A 13,182-nucleotide genomic window follows, 5' to 3' on the forward strand; every position below is an offset into this window, starting at 1 on the left:
CCCATTTTATAGTTTAGAAATCAAAACCTTTAATCCAATATACAAACAAGGAAGTCTCTGATATAAAGTCACTTAGGGTGGGAAAGACTTAGTTTAAACTAAGCCTTAGGGTATAATGACCCTGCCTGCTTACAGGCTGTCCCCCACACCCAATGTAAACTATAAGCAAGCAAACCTATATATCATATTTACAAACTTATTTGACCAACAAATGCCTATTAAGCATTTAAAATTCAGAGCACAGTTAGGCTGTTGGTTATATGAATCTGAGCTCAGATTAGGGGTTGCAACTGATAATATACAATTGGAAGTCTTGAATTTATAGATTATATTTAAAGCAGTAGTATTGAATGAGATTATCTAGGGAGTGAGTGTAAATGGGAAAGACATTCAATAAACAAATCCTGAATTTGAATGGCATTGTTGGGGTAAAAATGCATAGAACTGGCTAGCAGAAAAGATCAAGAAGGAGTAGCCAATGAGGTTGGTAGGAAAATAGGAGTGTTATCATCTTGAGGTCAAATTATTGATCCAACAGAGAAGTGACTGTGCTGAACATCGCCAAGTTTTTATATAAAATTGGTGTGAAGTTAACTACTGGATTTCCCCAGATGGAGTCTGTTGGAAAACTTGACAAGAACTTTCAAAAATAGTAATGAGCATAAAAGTCTAATTGAAGTGTGTTAAGTAGGAATTATCAAGTGGCATAGTCTCTTTAGTGTAGTATAAGGAGTTTTGCTATGAAGAAGCAGAGAGAGATGGAGCAGTGGCCAAAGGGGTTTCTTGAAATAGAAGATATTAAAACATGTTTTTGTGGATATGGGAATATTGTTATGGGATGAAAACAATTGGGAAGATTATAATTTTTTGAGCATACTGTGAAAAATGAGAATTTAAAAAAAGGTGATTTTTATAAGAAAAGCCAGAGATGGGTACAGATCCAGATATATTGGTAGATTTGGTCATGCTGATGTCAATTTATTGACGATTGCTTCAATTTTCTCTGTAAAATGAACTGAGTGTGAAGAGGGTATGAGGATTTTGGAAATTTGAGGAGTAAAGTGATTTAGAAATGACTGCAAAAATAAAGTTCTTTTAGGAAATGTTGAAGCCCACATGGAAAATGTGGTTAACAATTTCATGTGAAAGCAGCCATTTTGTCTATACATGCCTAGAGTTCAGGAATTATAGAAAACTGGGTTTCATAGCAATTGTAATTTTGTCAGGTGTGATGATCTTCTTTATCTCTGAAACCATTCCTTATTTTGAAGTCTGTTTTTTTTTTCTCTGAAAGTAATATAGCTACTCCTGCTTTTTAAAATTAACATTAGCAAAGTATATTTTACTCTTAATCTACATGTCTTAATATTTAAAGTAAATTTCTGGTGGGTAATCTATTAAGTCTTATTTTTTTATCCTCTCTAACAATGTCTTTTAATTGGTTCCTTTAGATTACTGATTTTCAAAGTAATTACTGATGTAGTTGGATTATTACCATTTTTATTTTTTGCCCCTATTCTTGCTCCTATTTTTTGTCTTCCATTCCTTTTTTTTTTTTTTTTTTGCCTTTTGTAGTTTTAATTCAGCATTTTACATGATTCCATTTTCTCTCTTAGTATATCGATGATACTTTTATTTTTTACTGTTTTTAGTGGTTGTCTTAGAAATGGCAATATATATATTTTACAACTAATTCAAGTTTACTTTTAAATACACTAGACTACCTCAGAGGTAGTGTGAATACCTTAAAATAACAAATTAATTCTATTCCTTTCTCCTGTCCCTGGTATCATTACTATAATTTCATTTACTGACATATAGGCATATATATTTGTGAAACACACACACACACACACACACATATATATATATATATATTAGCACATATAATTGAATACATGGTTGCTATTATTTTAAACAACTTCTTTGTGTTAGATCAATTAAGAATAAGAAAAAAAAGTTTTAATTTTACCTTCATTTATTCCTTTATTGATGCTTTTCCTTTTTTTAATATAGATCCTGGTTTCTGCCTCATCCATCTGTCTCTACTCTCTGAAGAACTTCTTTCCCCATGTTTTGCAGGACAGGTCTCCTAGCAAAAAGTTCCTTATATTTTTATTTGAGAAAGTCTTTATTTCTCCTTGACTTTTGAAAGACAATTTAAAAGGGTACTGATTTCTAGGTTGGTGGGGGGTTTTTTTTTCTCTTAACATTTTAAATACTTCTGCTCATTCTCTTCTTCCTTGCATGATTTCTAAGAAGAAGTTGTGTGTAACTCTTATCTTTGTTCCTCTCAAGGTAAGATTATTCTTTTAGTTTATTTTTCCTTTATATTTGATTTTCTGTAGTTTGAATATAATGTGCCTAGCTGTGGTTATTTTGGCATTTGTCCTGAGCTTCCTGGCTCTGTGGTTTGGTTTCTGACATTAATTAGAAATTGTCACTCATTGTGGCTTTAAGTATTACCTCCGGTTCTTTCTCTTCTTTCTTCTTTTGATATTCCCATTACTATTGTGTTATACCTTTTGTAGTTTTTCCACAGCTCCTGCACATCTGTTTTGTATTTTTGTATTTTAATTCTTTGCTTTTTAGTTTTGGAAGTTTCTAGTGTCATATCTTCAAATTCAAATATTCTTTCCTCATCCAAGTCCAGTCTACTAAAAGAGCCTATCAAAGATATTTTTTACTTTTATTATAGTGTTTTTGATCCCTAGTGTTTCTTTTTTATTCTCCCTCAGCATTTCCATTTCTCTGCTTATATTATCCATCTGTTCTTGCATATTGTATATGTTTTTATTTTCATTAAAGTCTTTAACATATTGATCATAGTTAAATAAAAATCTTGGTCTGATACTTCCAATATTCCTACCATATCTGACTCTGGTTCTGTGCTTATTCAGTCTCTTCAAACTGTGCATCATGCCTATAGTATGCCTTGCAATTGTTCTGTGGAAAAGTAAACATGATGTATTGGGTAAAAGAAACTAGTAAGTAGATGTTTAGTAACGTGTTGATAAGGTGTGGGGAAGAAGTATTCTATAGTTTATAATCAGGTCTCAGTCTTGTGGGAAGCCTGTGCCTCTGAACTATGAACTTCACCAATGCTTCTCAGTCTCCCCCTCTCCCATTAGGTGACACAAAATGACTAGCAAAGAGTTGAATTGGTATTTCCTTCTTCCAGGTAGGTTGGTCTCTGATAAAACCACAGAATGTTAAGCCATAGTTTCTCCTGAAGCCAGACCTTGCTAGGAAGAACAGAGTTCTAAAGGGGGGGGGGGGACTATGGGGAGCAAAGGGCGGGGATGAGGGAGTTATATTGAGTGGGACACTTGAATTCATGTTAACACAATAAATTACAATTAATAAAAAAATTTTAAAAGAGCCAGTCTTCATTAAATAACATATAACTCTCCCTGCCTCCTTCCTTTTCTTCTATAATGATGCCACTTAACTTATGAGGGCTGATATTATGTCACTGAGGAAACAATTTGGTTAAAGTCAACCATGCACATAGTGTGTGCTTGCTTTTCCCTAATTTGGATGCTAAATAGGTGAATAAAGTAAAAAATAAAAATTAAATTAAAAAATAAGAACAGAGTTTGTTCTCTGTTTTTAAAAATGGACACTGACCCTGGCTGGTTGGCTCAGTGATAATGCATCAGCCTGGCATGTGGATGTCCTGGGTTTGATTCCTGGTCAGGGCACACAGGAGTGTGGACAAGTCCTGCTGGGGGGTGAGAATGATGGAGACACAAAAACCTGACTCCAGGGACCAAGTTCAGTGACACAGATCTACTTTATTCAGGAAGTAAGCTAGCTTATATACATGGATTCAGCCAATAGGGTGTTACAGTGTGTCCTTCATAGCCAATGGCTGAGAAGATCAGGGAGCTGCATGGTTGGCACTAAGTCACTTCCTTATAGTGGGTGAGCTCCCTTCCTGGGTATGCCCAGGAGGCTTCTGGGAGCTGGAGTATTCTCACAGCATTGTATCAGCCACAGCTGCTAGGAATGCACTCTGTGATCCACCCACACAGGAGAAGTGAACATCTGCTTTTCCACCCTTCCCTCTTATCTCTCTCACTCTCTCTCTCTCTCTCTATTCCCCTCCTGCAACCATGACTCAATTAGTTCCAGCAAGTTGGCTCCAGTGGCTGAAAATGGTTCTGTACAGCTTCTGCCTTAGGTGCTAAAAATAGCTCAGTTGTGGAGCAAGGGCCCTAGATGGGCAGAGTATCACCAGTAGGGGGCTTACCGGGTGGATCCTGGTCTCATGCAGGAGTCTGTCTGTTTCCCCTCTTCTCACTTAAAAAATAAAACAATGGCCACTGTATCTCTTCCCTGTCAGAAGCATGAGGAATTTTTTCTTTGATGCTTTATTGTGAGAAACCAATAGAGCTCTGAGAGGTAAAAGTTATAAAAGTGAGATGTCCCCTTATGGCTGACCATGTCTTATGCCCCACACAAAGTTTTAGTCACTTAGTCTTATCCACACTGAGCCTCCAGCCATTCAACAATTACAAGTTTAGGTTTTCTTACCCTGGCACTGGTCACTGCATATGTTTCTACTCTAGTCAGTTGTGTTCATATTCTTCGGTCTCTCTTTCTATATTTTGGCATGTTTGGGCAGTGATTTTCCCTGTGACCTTGCTTCTCTAATGGACCTAAGAGTTGTTTTTCGTTATTGTTATTTTGCTTTTGTTTTTCAGTTTGTTCAGCTTTTTTTAAAAAAAAATTATTTATTAATTTTAGAGAGGAGAGAGAGAGAGAGACAGAGAGAGAGAAGGGGGGAGGAGCAGGAAGCATCAACTCCCATATGTGCCTTGACCAGGCAAGCCCAGGGTTTCGAACTGGCAACCTCAGCATTTCCAGGTCGACGCTTTATCCACTGCACCACCACAGGTCAGGTAGTTTGTTCAGCTTTTACTTGTTAGAACAGAGTGGTGGCTTCTAAGTTCCTTACATCCCAGGCCCTAGAGTAATTCTTTAAAAATATAGATTAGATCATGATTTTATACCAAGAAAATTCTACCAGTGGCTCCCCAGAAAAACCGCCAAAATGCTTATAATGTCTTATATGGTCCTTCATAGGCTCCTCCTCCTCCCTGCCTGCATTTATGTCTCTAAGCTTACCTTATCTCCATCATTCACCTCATTCCTGACACTCCAGGCTTATTCACTGCTCTTCTTTGACCTTGTGAGGCATGCTCTAAACTTCAAGCCTTTGCAATTCTTGTTCCATCTTCCTGGAATGGTCTTTTCTCTCAGCTAGATCCATTAGCTATCTTTAAGTCTAGTCAAGGTCTTTTCTTCTCACAAGCAATCCTGGTTGTTATCAGAAGGTCTCTCTGTGAACCTAGGACCAGAACTGGATAATTTGGTTATGTGATTGGGCACCTACTGGCATCAGGCTGTGGTACCACCTAGTAACCATTTCTTCAATAAGAATAACCCTGACTGGAAGACAGCCTTTAAAAATACCAGCAGAGGACATCCTCCTGTGGACACGCTTAAGAAACACAAACAGCATTTGCTTTCCTGGTTGGAAATGCAACTCTCCCTTCATTATTTTATTTTTAGTGCTTTCAAGGCTAACCACTGACTTTTGCTTGTTGATGCATTCTTTATTTTAGATATGCTATTGTGTTCGATCAATGGCAGTCAAGTCTTACAAGCTAGGGAGTCATTCTGTCTCTTCCTAAAGTGAAATTGCCCAACACAATGTAGCTCCATTATGTGAAGGCATAAAAATTGAACCCTACTTCTGAGTTCATGGGGAATGCATTAGCTTGGAAGACAAAAGGGGTATTAGAAGGACACTTGACTGTAGAGGGCAAAAGAGGCACTCAGTCTATCAAGTGATTCTTATCCTAGGTGGAGTAGCATGATCCTTGCAAAATTTATATGTATATATTTTTGCCTGGCCCCAACCTCAGACTTACTGATAAAGATGCAGACACTTTACATTTTGGTAAGTGAACAAGATTACTCTCCAGAGATTTTATTTGAATCCACACTTCGAACAACAACAGTGTACCTTCTCCTGCACCCTCTCCTCCGAATTTACTGCTAAATCTTTCACTATGGCTTTACTCTTGTGCACTAGCTTTGGTAAAATGTATGATAGGTTAAAATATACATAAAATATAGAATATTTATGAATATCAAATAAACATGCTGTTCTGTTCCTATATCTTACGAAGAGAGAAGCATATTACACATTGACTCTCCCATAGAAAGAACGTTTCCCTAAGTAATAGGGAGTTAAGTGAAATAATTTTGTGTTTATCTTCAGTTTATCTTAACTAACCAGTCATCATATTAAAACAGAGATTAACTGTGCTGTGTATATATATTTTACTTCAATTAAAGTAGAAAGAGAGAGATTTAAGGTGAGTTCAGGACATGATATGTGTTCAGCTTTAGAATAACATCAATATCATTTGATCTCTGTGACCTTCAGTGTATTGATGTATAGCTATTCATTATAAATGAATGACAAAAAGATTAAATAATATATATGTGAAAGCATTTTGGGAAATTTAGAGCCCATTTTTCATCTGTGAGACATTGGGCCTTTATTGAGGAGTTTTGCTGTACCATATTATAGATTAAATTCTATTTCTCAAGTATATTTAGCATGATTATTTTGATAAAATTTGAAGGGTCAATACACAAGGAACTATTAGAAAACTGTTCTCTAGGGCCACTGAAATCACTCTTTTGTATATAGTAGGCTTTCAGAAAATTAATCCACTTTTTAATAGTTTTTCCATATAAAAATCAGATTTGTTTTTCTCTTAATCTAACTAGTGTACTGCTCAATGAGTGGCTGTCAAAATTATATTCTGAGTTGGAGCTCTTCATTTTCATATCAGAACTCTCCAAATGTATTATTTGTCCTACTAGTTCATAACATGTCTTCACTGAATTAACTTCATTTATGTGCATACTCATCTACAGGAGAGTCATGGCATTTATGTGCATACCATGACATACATCCCCATCTGATCTGTAGTTGTGTCTCTCTCATGTTTAACACACAGAGGGAGGTAGGCTGCTTTTTTATATGAATTCATATTGTTTGATGGCTACTATATCTCATCTCCCAGACTAGACATGATCCGTGATATAATTTCTGTCTCCCAGAGTCTAGTCCCAGGTTTGAACACAGCAGAGAGAGAGGCGGCTTCTTTTCTAATGACCTGAAAGTTATTTTTATCTTGGTTTTATTCTGGGAACATTCCTGGAATATTAAATTCTATATTTCCTAACTCCAAATTCTATTAAAAACAATGACAACAACAAAGACTGAAAAGTTACATCTAATTTATCAGCTATGTAACATCTTTTGAAAGAATTTGGAAATAGAAAGGGCCTTATGATCTTGAGGTACCAACTTTTCCTTCAGGGTTTAACTGGAAAAAAGATCAATGACAGTGGAAGACTGTGTCCTGGTGACCCAGATGAACAGACCCCAATAGCAATTAAAGATCCTGGTTTGTGCCCCAACTCAGCCAATGGTTGTTCTGTGAAGTTAAGTCATTTTTCTATCTGAAATTATTAGATGAGGGCATCTTTAAACTGAAGAGATGAGTCTAGGATTCATATTCACAATTACTTGTGTGTCAGAGACCCCTCTAACATTCTGCTGAAAGCTAGGGATCTTCTTCCCCGAAAAGCCACAAATACAACTATAAATAGAATTCCTAGAGGTGTCAGAGGCTCTCTGTAATCCACCCACAGATTCCTTAGAGGGCTTTAAGATGATTTCTAAGGTCTGAAGTATGCGGGTATAAAAATAAAATCCATTATATGTGCTACTCTTGTTGTGAATTAGTTTTAAAATGTGGATTTGCGCCACTTATGTCATTTGACATTATAATTATTTTTTGTAACTTAGAGTACTCACAGCAGGCAAATTTTTTAGTTAAAAAAAAATCACCTTTGTGCATAAATAATATTTAAGAGTAAGTAAAGTTGTTAGTCTACCCTAGTACTCAATGCAGGGTTCCTTCTATAACTCACTCAGAGATCAAAACACAGCTTTGACTCACATGTTTATTGATGGGCAAACGTAAAGAGTTCAGAGATTTTCTGCTTTATATTGGGCTGTAATTGGCCCTCACCATGTAAATTTCAGTCATTGACCCCATTTCTGTTCTCAGGAGCTACTACACAAGTAAATGTTCTTTCTTTTTCCCGTCTGTTAGGAATTTAGTGACAGCCTCTTTTATCCCTTATTCCCTCTATACTTAAACATTCTAGTTATATACAGGTATATATTCTTCTAGAAAAGTGATTTTATAAGATTACTTTTAATCCCAATTACCTTCTTCAATGGAACTCCTGAAACTCAGCCAAGAATTAGGCACCATGATGCAGAAAAGTTCTGACTAACATGTGGTTAGAGAGTAGTTCCTTCTCTCAAACTGCTGACTCCGCTGTCAGGAAGGCCGCCAATACCACCAAGAGCTCTGTTCCTAGAAACAGGTGATTCTAATGGAGCATTCTGCAATTGTGGTCACCTGAAACCCCTAACTATAATCAATCTAGGTCGCCCTCATTCTCCATATTTTAGAATAAAAATAACCTGTCTAGAAACAAAACTCCCTATTGACCTCTACCATAGTTGTTTAGGCCATCTTTCCAGCTTAGAAAGTTTTTGGAATACCATAGGTATTGTCATTCATTACATCATCTTTTCTCTCAAGTTTTGTGTCATCTATAAATGTAATAAATCTGCCTCTTTTTTCCTCTAAATTTATTGGGAAACATTGACCTGTGGTTTGCCATAAATAAGCCTCCCTCTATGGATTCATTATTTATAATTCTTCACTCAGTCACCTCTTCAAAACCTCATCCAACTCACATTTAACCTCCTGAGCTACAAAGTGAAGACCGTGATTATTATGTCCTGTTTGGGGGCATTGCTTATTTCTTTTCCTTCTGTTCACTTGGCCTTCCTTCTTTCCTCAAACTCTATTTTCTTTCATTCCTTCATGTATTCCTACTGCATATCCCGCTTTTATACCTGGTCTCCTTTCCCATGTGCTCTTTTTGCTAAGGAGAAAAGAACGAATGTACGCTGTGTTTTTTGGGAGCCCTTTGTCTTCTGCCTGGGTGCAGGCCTGGCTGAGTCTGTGTTGGCTCTGGCAGGCCCTTTGCCCATGCCGAGAGTCAGCCCTGTGCAGGTGAGCTGTTTCCTCCATACTCGTTAGCACTTGGCAGAGGAAGAGGCTCTGATAATTTCATCAATATCCCCAGATCAGGTTATTCTCCTCTACCTCTACCACCTCCTCCACTCAAATACCAAATGTAGATTTAAAGAAAATTTATAAACAGAGTATATGCATGTTTGGAAATGGGAGGAGGGGGTAGGGAGAAAGAAATTATTGGATAATACTCAAAGACTTCACACTTTAATCTCAGCATTATTGTACCTATAAGCAAATAAATAATACTGTTAGGGGAAAAAAAAAAGATTCAAAGTATAAATTTGCCAACCATCCATTATCCAATGGAAAGATGATGGTATAAACTGCTTTGGGAGCCCCAAAATTTGTGGTTTTGTAGAAATGTTCTACAGAGCAGCTCTGGGATATGTCACCAATTCTTGCTTCATCAAAGCCTTTTACCTAGAAATAGTTAATGTCACACTCAAATAAGGCTAAGAAAGGCACCTTCCAACATTTGCCAAGTGAGTGACTGTACTTTTAAAAAGGCTTACTTACATAACTTTGTAATCAGTAGTATTGTAAAAGAAATTAAATGTGGATCAAGGTAAACAAGCAGACCTATACTCAAGTATGAGAAATTGATTGACAGTTGCTTAATGGTTTAATAAGTTGGATATTTTTATTACTGATTTTTTAAATGTTTAACACCCTAATATAGACAAATCAATGCTGGCATTAAGTTTTTAACCCTAATTTAAAGAAAATTGCCTTGAACACAACTATATTACTCTGTAGTTATCTTGCAAAGAATACTAGCAAAGGGAGGTGCTCTGAAAGCCTTAGAATCTTTGCAAATCCAGGGAGGTCCAAGCAATTTCAGCTGAGGAGAGAGAATGGCAGACAGCTGAGCAACTACTGTGCTTTACATTTCAGAGTGGATCCCGAGATCACCTGAGCTAGGTTAATAGATACTGTAACCCTACAATAAATCCTAGAGAATGTTAAGAATGTCTGGTCAGCCTCCAAAAAACTAAAGGTGAAGATAAGTTGGAGTCTCCTGACGGTGGAATTTAATGTCTCAGCCAGTCAGCCACTCAATCAGTATACACCGAGGGACTATGATGTATCTGACCTTCTCTTAGAACTACATTATCTTTATAACCTTGAACAAATTTTATCTTCTCGGACTTTAAATTTCACCATCCAAGTATTTATCTCACGGTGTTATTGTGAGCTTAGTGACTCCGGTATGGAAGAACCTAGCAGTGATTAACTGGATGCTCTTGAACTCCTTTCCTTCTCCTTAGCATTTAGACCTATTTATTTTTTTACCACGTAATTTTAAATAATATGAAATAAGTTCCATTTGTTAATAACCAATATCTTTCTACAGTCTTGGGTCAACAGGAATTTTGAGTGATCTGTGTTTGCAGATCAAATTAAAGTATTTAAATATTATTACAACTGATCAAATATTTTTCAAGATAATCCACAAAGCCCAAGGACGTCATTCTTTGCCAAACAGCACTCTGAGGCTTGCTGATTGCAGTACATGAAAATCCACACTATTCTTTTTTTTTTAGTTTCTTTGTTTCATCGGAAGTATGAGTAGTGACTTCCTTTCATTTATCAATTCCTAACTGGTTCATTTTTCACTAACACAAAGATCTCATAAACCAACTTTCTAAAACATAAAATATATATAAAACTTCCCAAATGCACAGAGTATCAGCTAGTATAAAGTTTTTTTTTCTTTTAATAATTTTATTTTTTTAATGGGGTGACATCAATAAATCAGGATACATATATTCAAAGATAACTAGTATAAAGTTTTAACAGAAAAACTCAAGTGAAATTAAAAATAGTTTTGTAGATTGAACATGGTTTTAGTAGTTGTCTTCTGGTTTATATTCCAAATTTTAATTTTTCTGGAAAAAAATTAAAGTATACATTATTGTGGAATAGCCAAAAACATATATCACATTGTTTGCTACTTCATTAATTCCATCAACCATCTGTGCAATAAATATTAATGAGCACCTACTGTTTGCCAGGCACCCTAAAGTGAAACTACATAATCCTGACATCAGGTTTGCTCTAATGAGAAATATATGTAAACAAATACAGTTCTATATGGTGATTGTTACAAGAGAAAGTGATCCAAGAGCAGTAGAGAAATAAGAGAAAATAATTCTATTTGGCAAATTAGGAAGCCTCCACAGCGGACACAAGCCCACACAAGAAGGGTCAGTGGGAGATTATCAGGTGTGTGAGTAGGAAGACCAGAGGCGGATTTAACGCGGGCGCACCAGGTGCGCGCCCTGGGCCCTGACTTCTGAAGGGCCCCGCAAAACCCCAACTTTACACGTTTTTTTTTCTAATGAAACCAAGTGTAGTTTCATATGTGCAATTTTAACATTAATCGTACATAATATTTTTATTTATTTAAAAATATGGTTAACATGTATTTTTATTTTCCCTGTCTCTCTTTTTTTTTTTTTAATCGTATTTTTCTGAAGCTGGAAACGGGGAGAGACAGTCAGACAGACTCCCGCATGCGCCCGACCGGGATCCACCCGGCACGCCCACCAGGGGCGATGCTCTGCCCACCAGGGGGCGATGCTCTGCCCCTCTGGGGCGTCGCTCTGCCGCGACCAGAGCCACTCTAGCGCCTGGGGCAGAGGCCAAGGAGCCATCCCCAGCGCCCGGGCCATCTTTGCTCCAATGGAGCCTCGCTGAGGAAGCGGAAGAGAGAGACAGAGAGGAAGGAGAGGGGGAGGGGTGGAGAAGCAGATGGGCGCTTCTCCTGTGTGCCCTGGCCGGGAATCAAACCCGGGACTTCTGCACGCCAGGCCACGCTCTACCACTGAGCCAACCGGCCAGGGCGTCTCTCTCTTTTTTTTTTAAAGGGGCCTAATATTTTCTTCTGTGCCCCGGGCCTCAACCAACCTAAGTCCGCCTCTGAGGAAGACACTATTTGTCAGAGACTAAAATGAGAAAAGCATGGAGGCTTGAAGGAGTTTGGGGTGGTCAAGGGTCGTGGAAGAGTAGGTTCTATTGTTAAAGAGTGTGTTACTGTGAAAGGCAGAAGCAGGAAGGGCCAGTGAGAAATGAGGCAAATAAATAGAGGCCAGATCATTTAAGCCTGTGCAGCAGGCAAAGGTATGGCAATGTTCCTTTTTCTCTGTAGGTGGTGGGAAGAGTTATTGAAGGATATTGAATACAGAAGTTTCATAATCATCTGGGTATGTTCTTATTCCCAGTAACAATATTATTATTCTTTTGCTCTTTACAAGTTACAGAAACGGCAAACACCAACCATTTTGTTCCTAGGGGTTTCGGTGGTTCTCGTCGTAATAGCGTTCAGGGATGCCAAAAGAAATATTCGAACTAAAATGATATATCAGAAGTACAATAAGAGCCTGTAAGTAGACTTTTAACCGGTTTTAACAGGCTGTGATGCAATTTTTCATGGAGAAAAATTAAATTATAAAAGACAGCCTGCCTCTAATAGAAATTTGGCTGGGTATGTTTATATTCCCTGGTGAATTAAAATGTTTATATAAGATTAGATTATTGAAATTCCTAGAGAAAACACATATATACCAATGAAAACTTTCACTCATTTTCTTTATCTCTAGCAGTAAATCAGTAGACCTGTCAGGATAAATTTCACTTAAATTGAGCATAATTTTTATAATTTCAGGGGTTAAACATCTGAAAGGCCAGAATGAATCAGCATTCCCTGAAGAAGAAGAAAGCGTCAAGGAAAGAGAAGAGCCATGGGACCATTAATTATGGGTTTGCAGCAAGAAGGCTTCTTGGGAATAACTGAACTATGAACTTTCCTGAATAACCCTGGGATGCCGCTGCTTGACTATCAGAAGCACTCTCCACCTCTGCTTTCTACACTCATACAGTACTAGTAATATACCTCCCGGAAAGCCTCCTTGATTGAACTTTAGAACGAAGTACAGATTGTTCCGTATCACCCACAACTAAA

General features: G+C 37.3%; 1 protein-coding gene across 1 annotated transcript in view; it reads left to right on the forward strand.

The window, feature by feature from the left end:
* PPP1R1C (protein phosphatase 1 regulatory inhibitor subunit 1C) overlaps positions 1–12,981 on the forward strand; it is a 141,169-nt gene extending 128,188 nt beyond the window's left edge. Inside the window, exon 5 of the mRNA XM_066345979.1 lies at positions 12,886–12,981. Within this exon, the coding sequence (XP_066202076.1) occupies positions 12,886–12,974 (89 nt within the window). The 3' untranslated portion in view covers positions 12,975–12,981. The remainder of the gene's footprint in view (positions 1–12,885) is intronic.
* Positions 12,982–13,182: the final 201 nt, after the last annotated feature.

This window comes from Saccopteryx leptura, chromosome 7, assembly GCF_036850995.1.
Source record: "Saccopteryx leptura isolate mSacLep1 chromosome 7, mSacLep1_pri_phased_curated, whole genome shotgun sequence".
NCBI classification, from domain to species: Eukaryota; Metazoa; Chordata; class Mammalia; order Chiroptera; family Emballonuridae; genus Saccopteryx; species Saccopteryx leptura.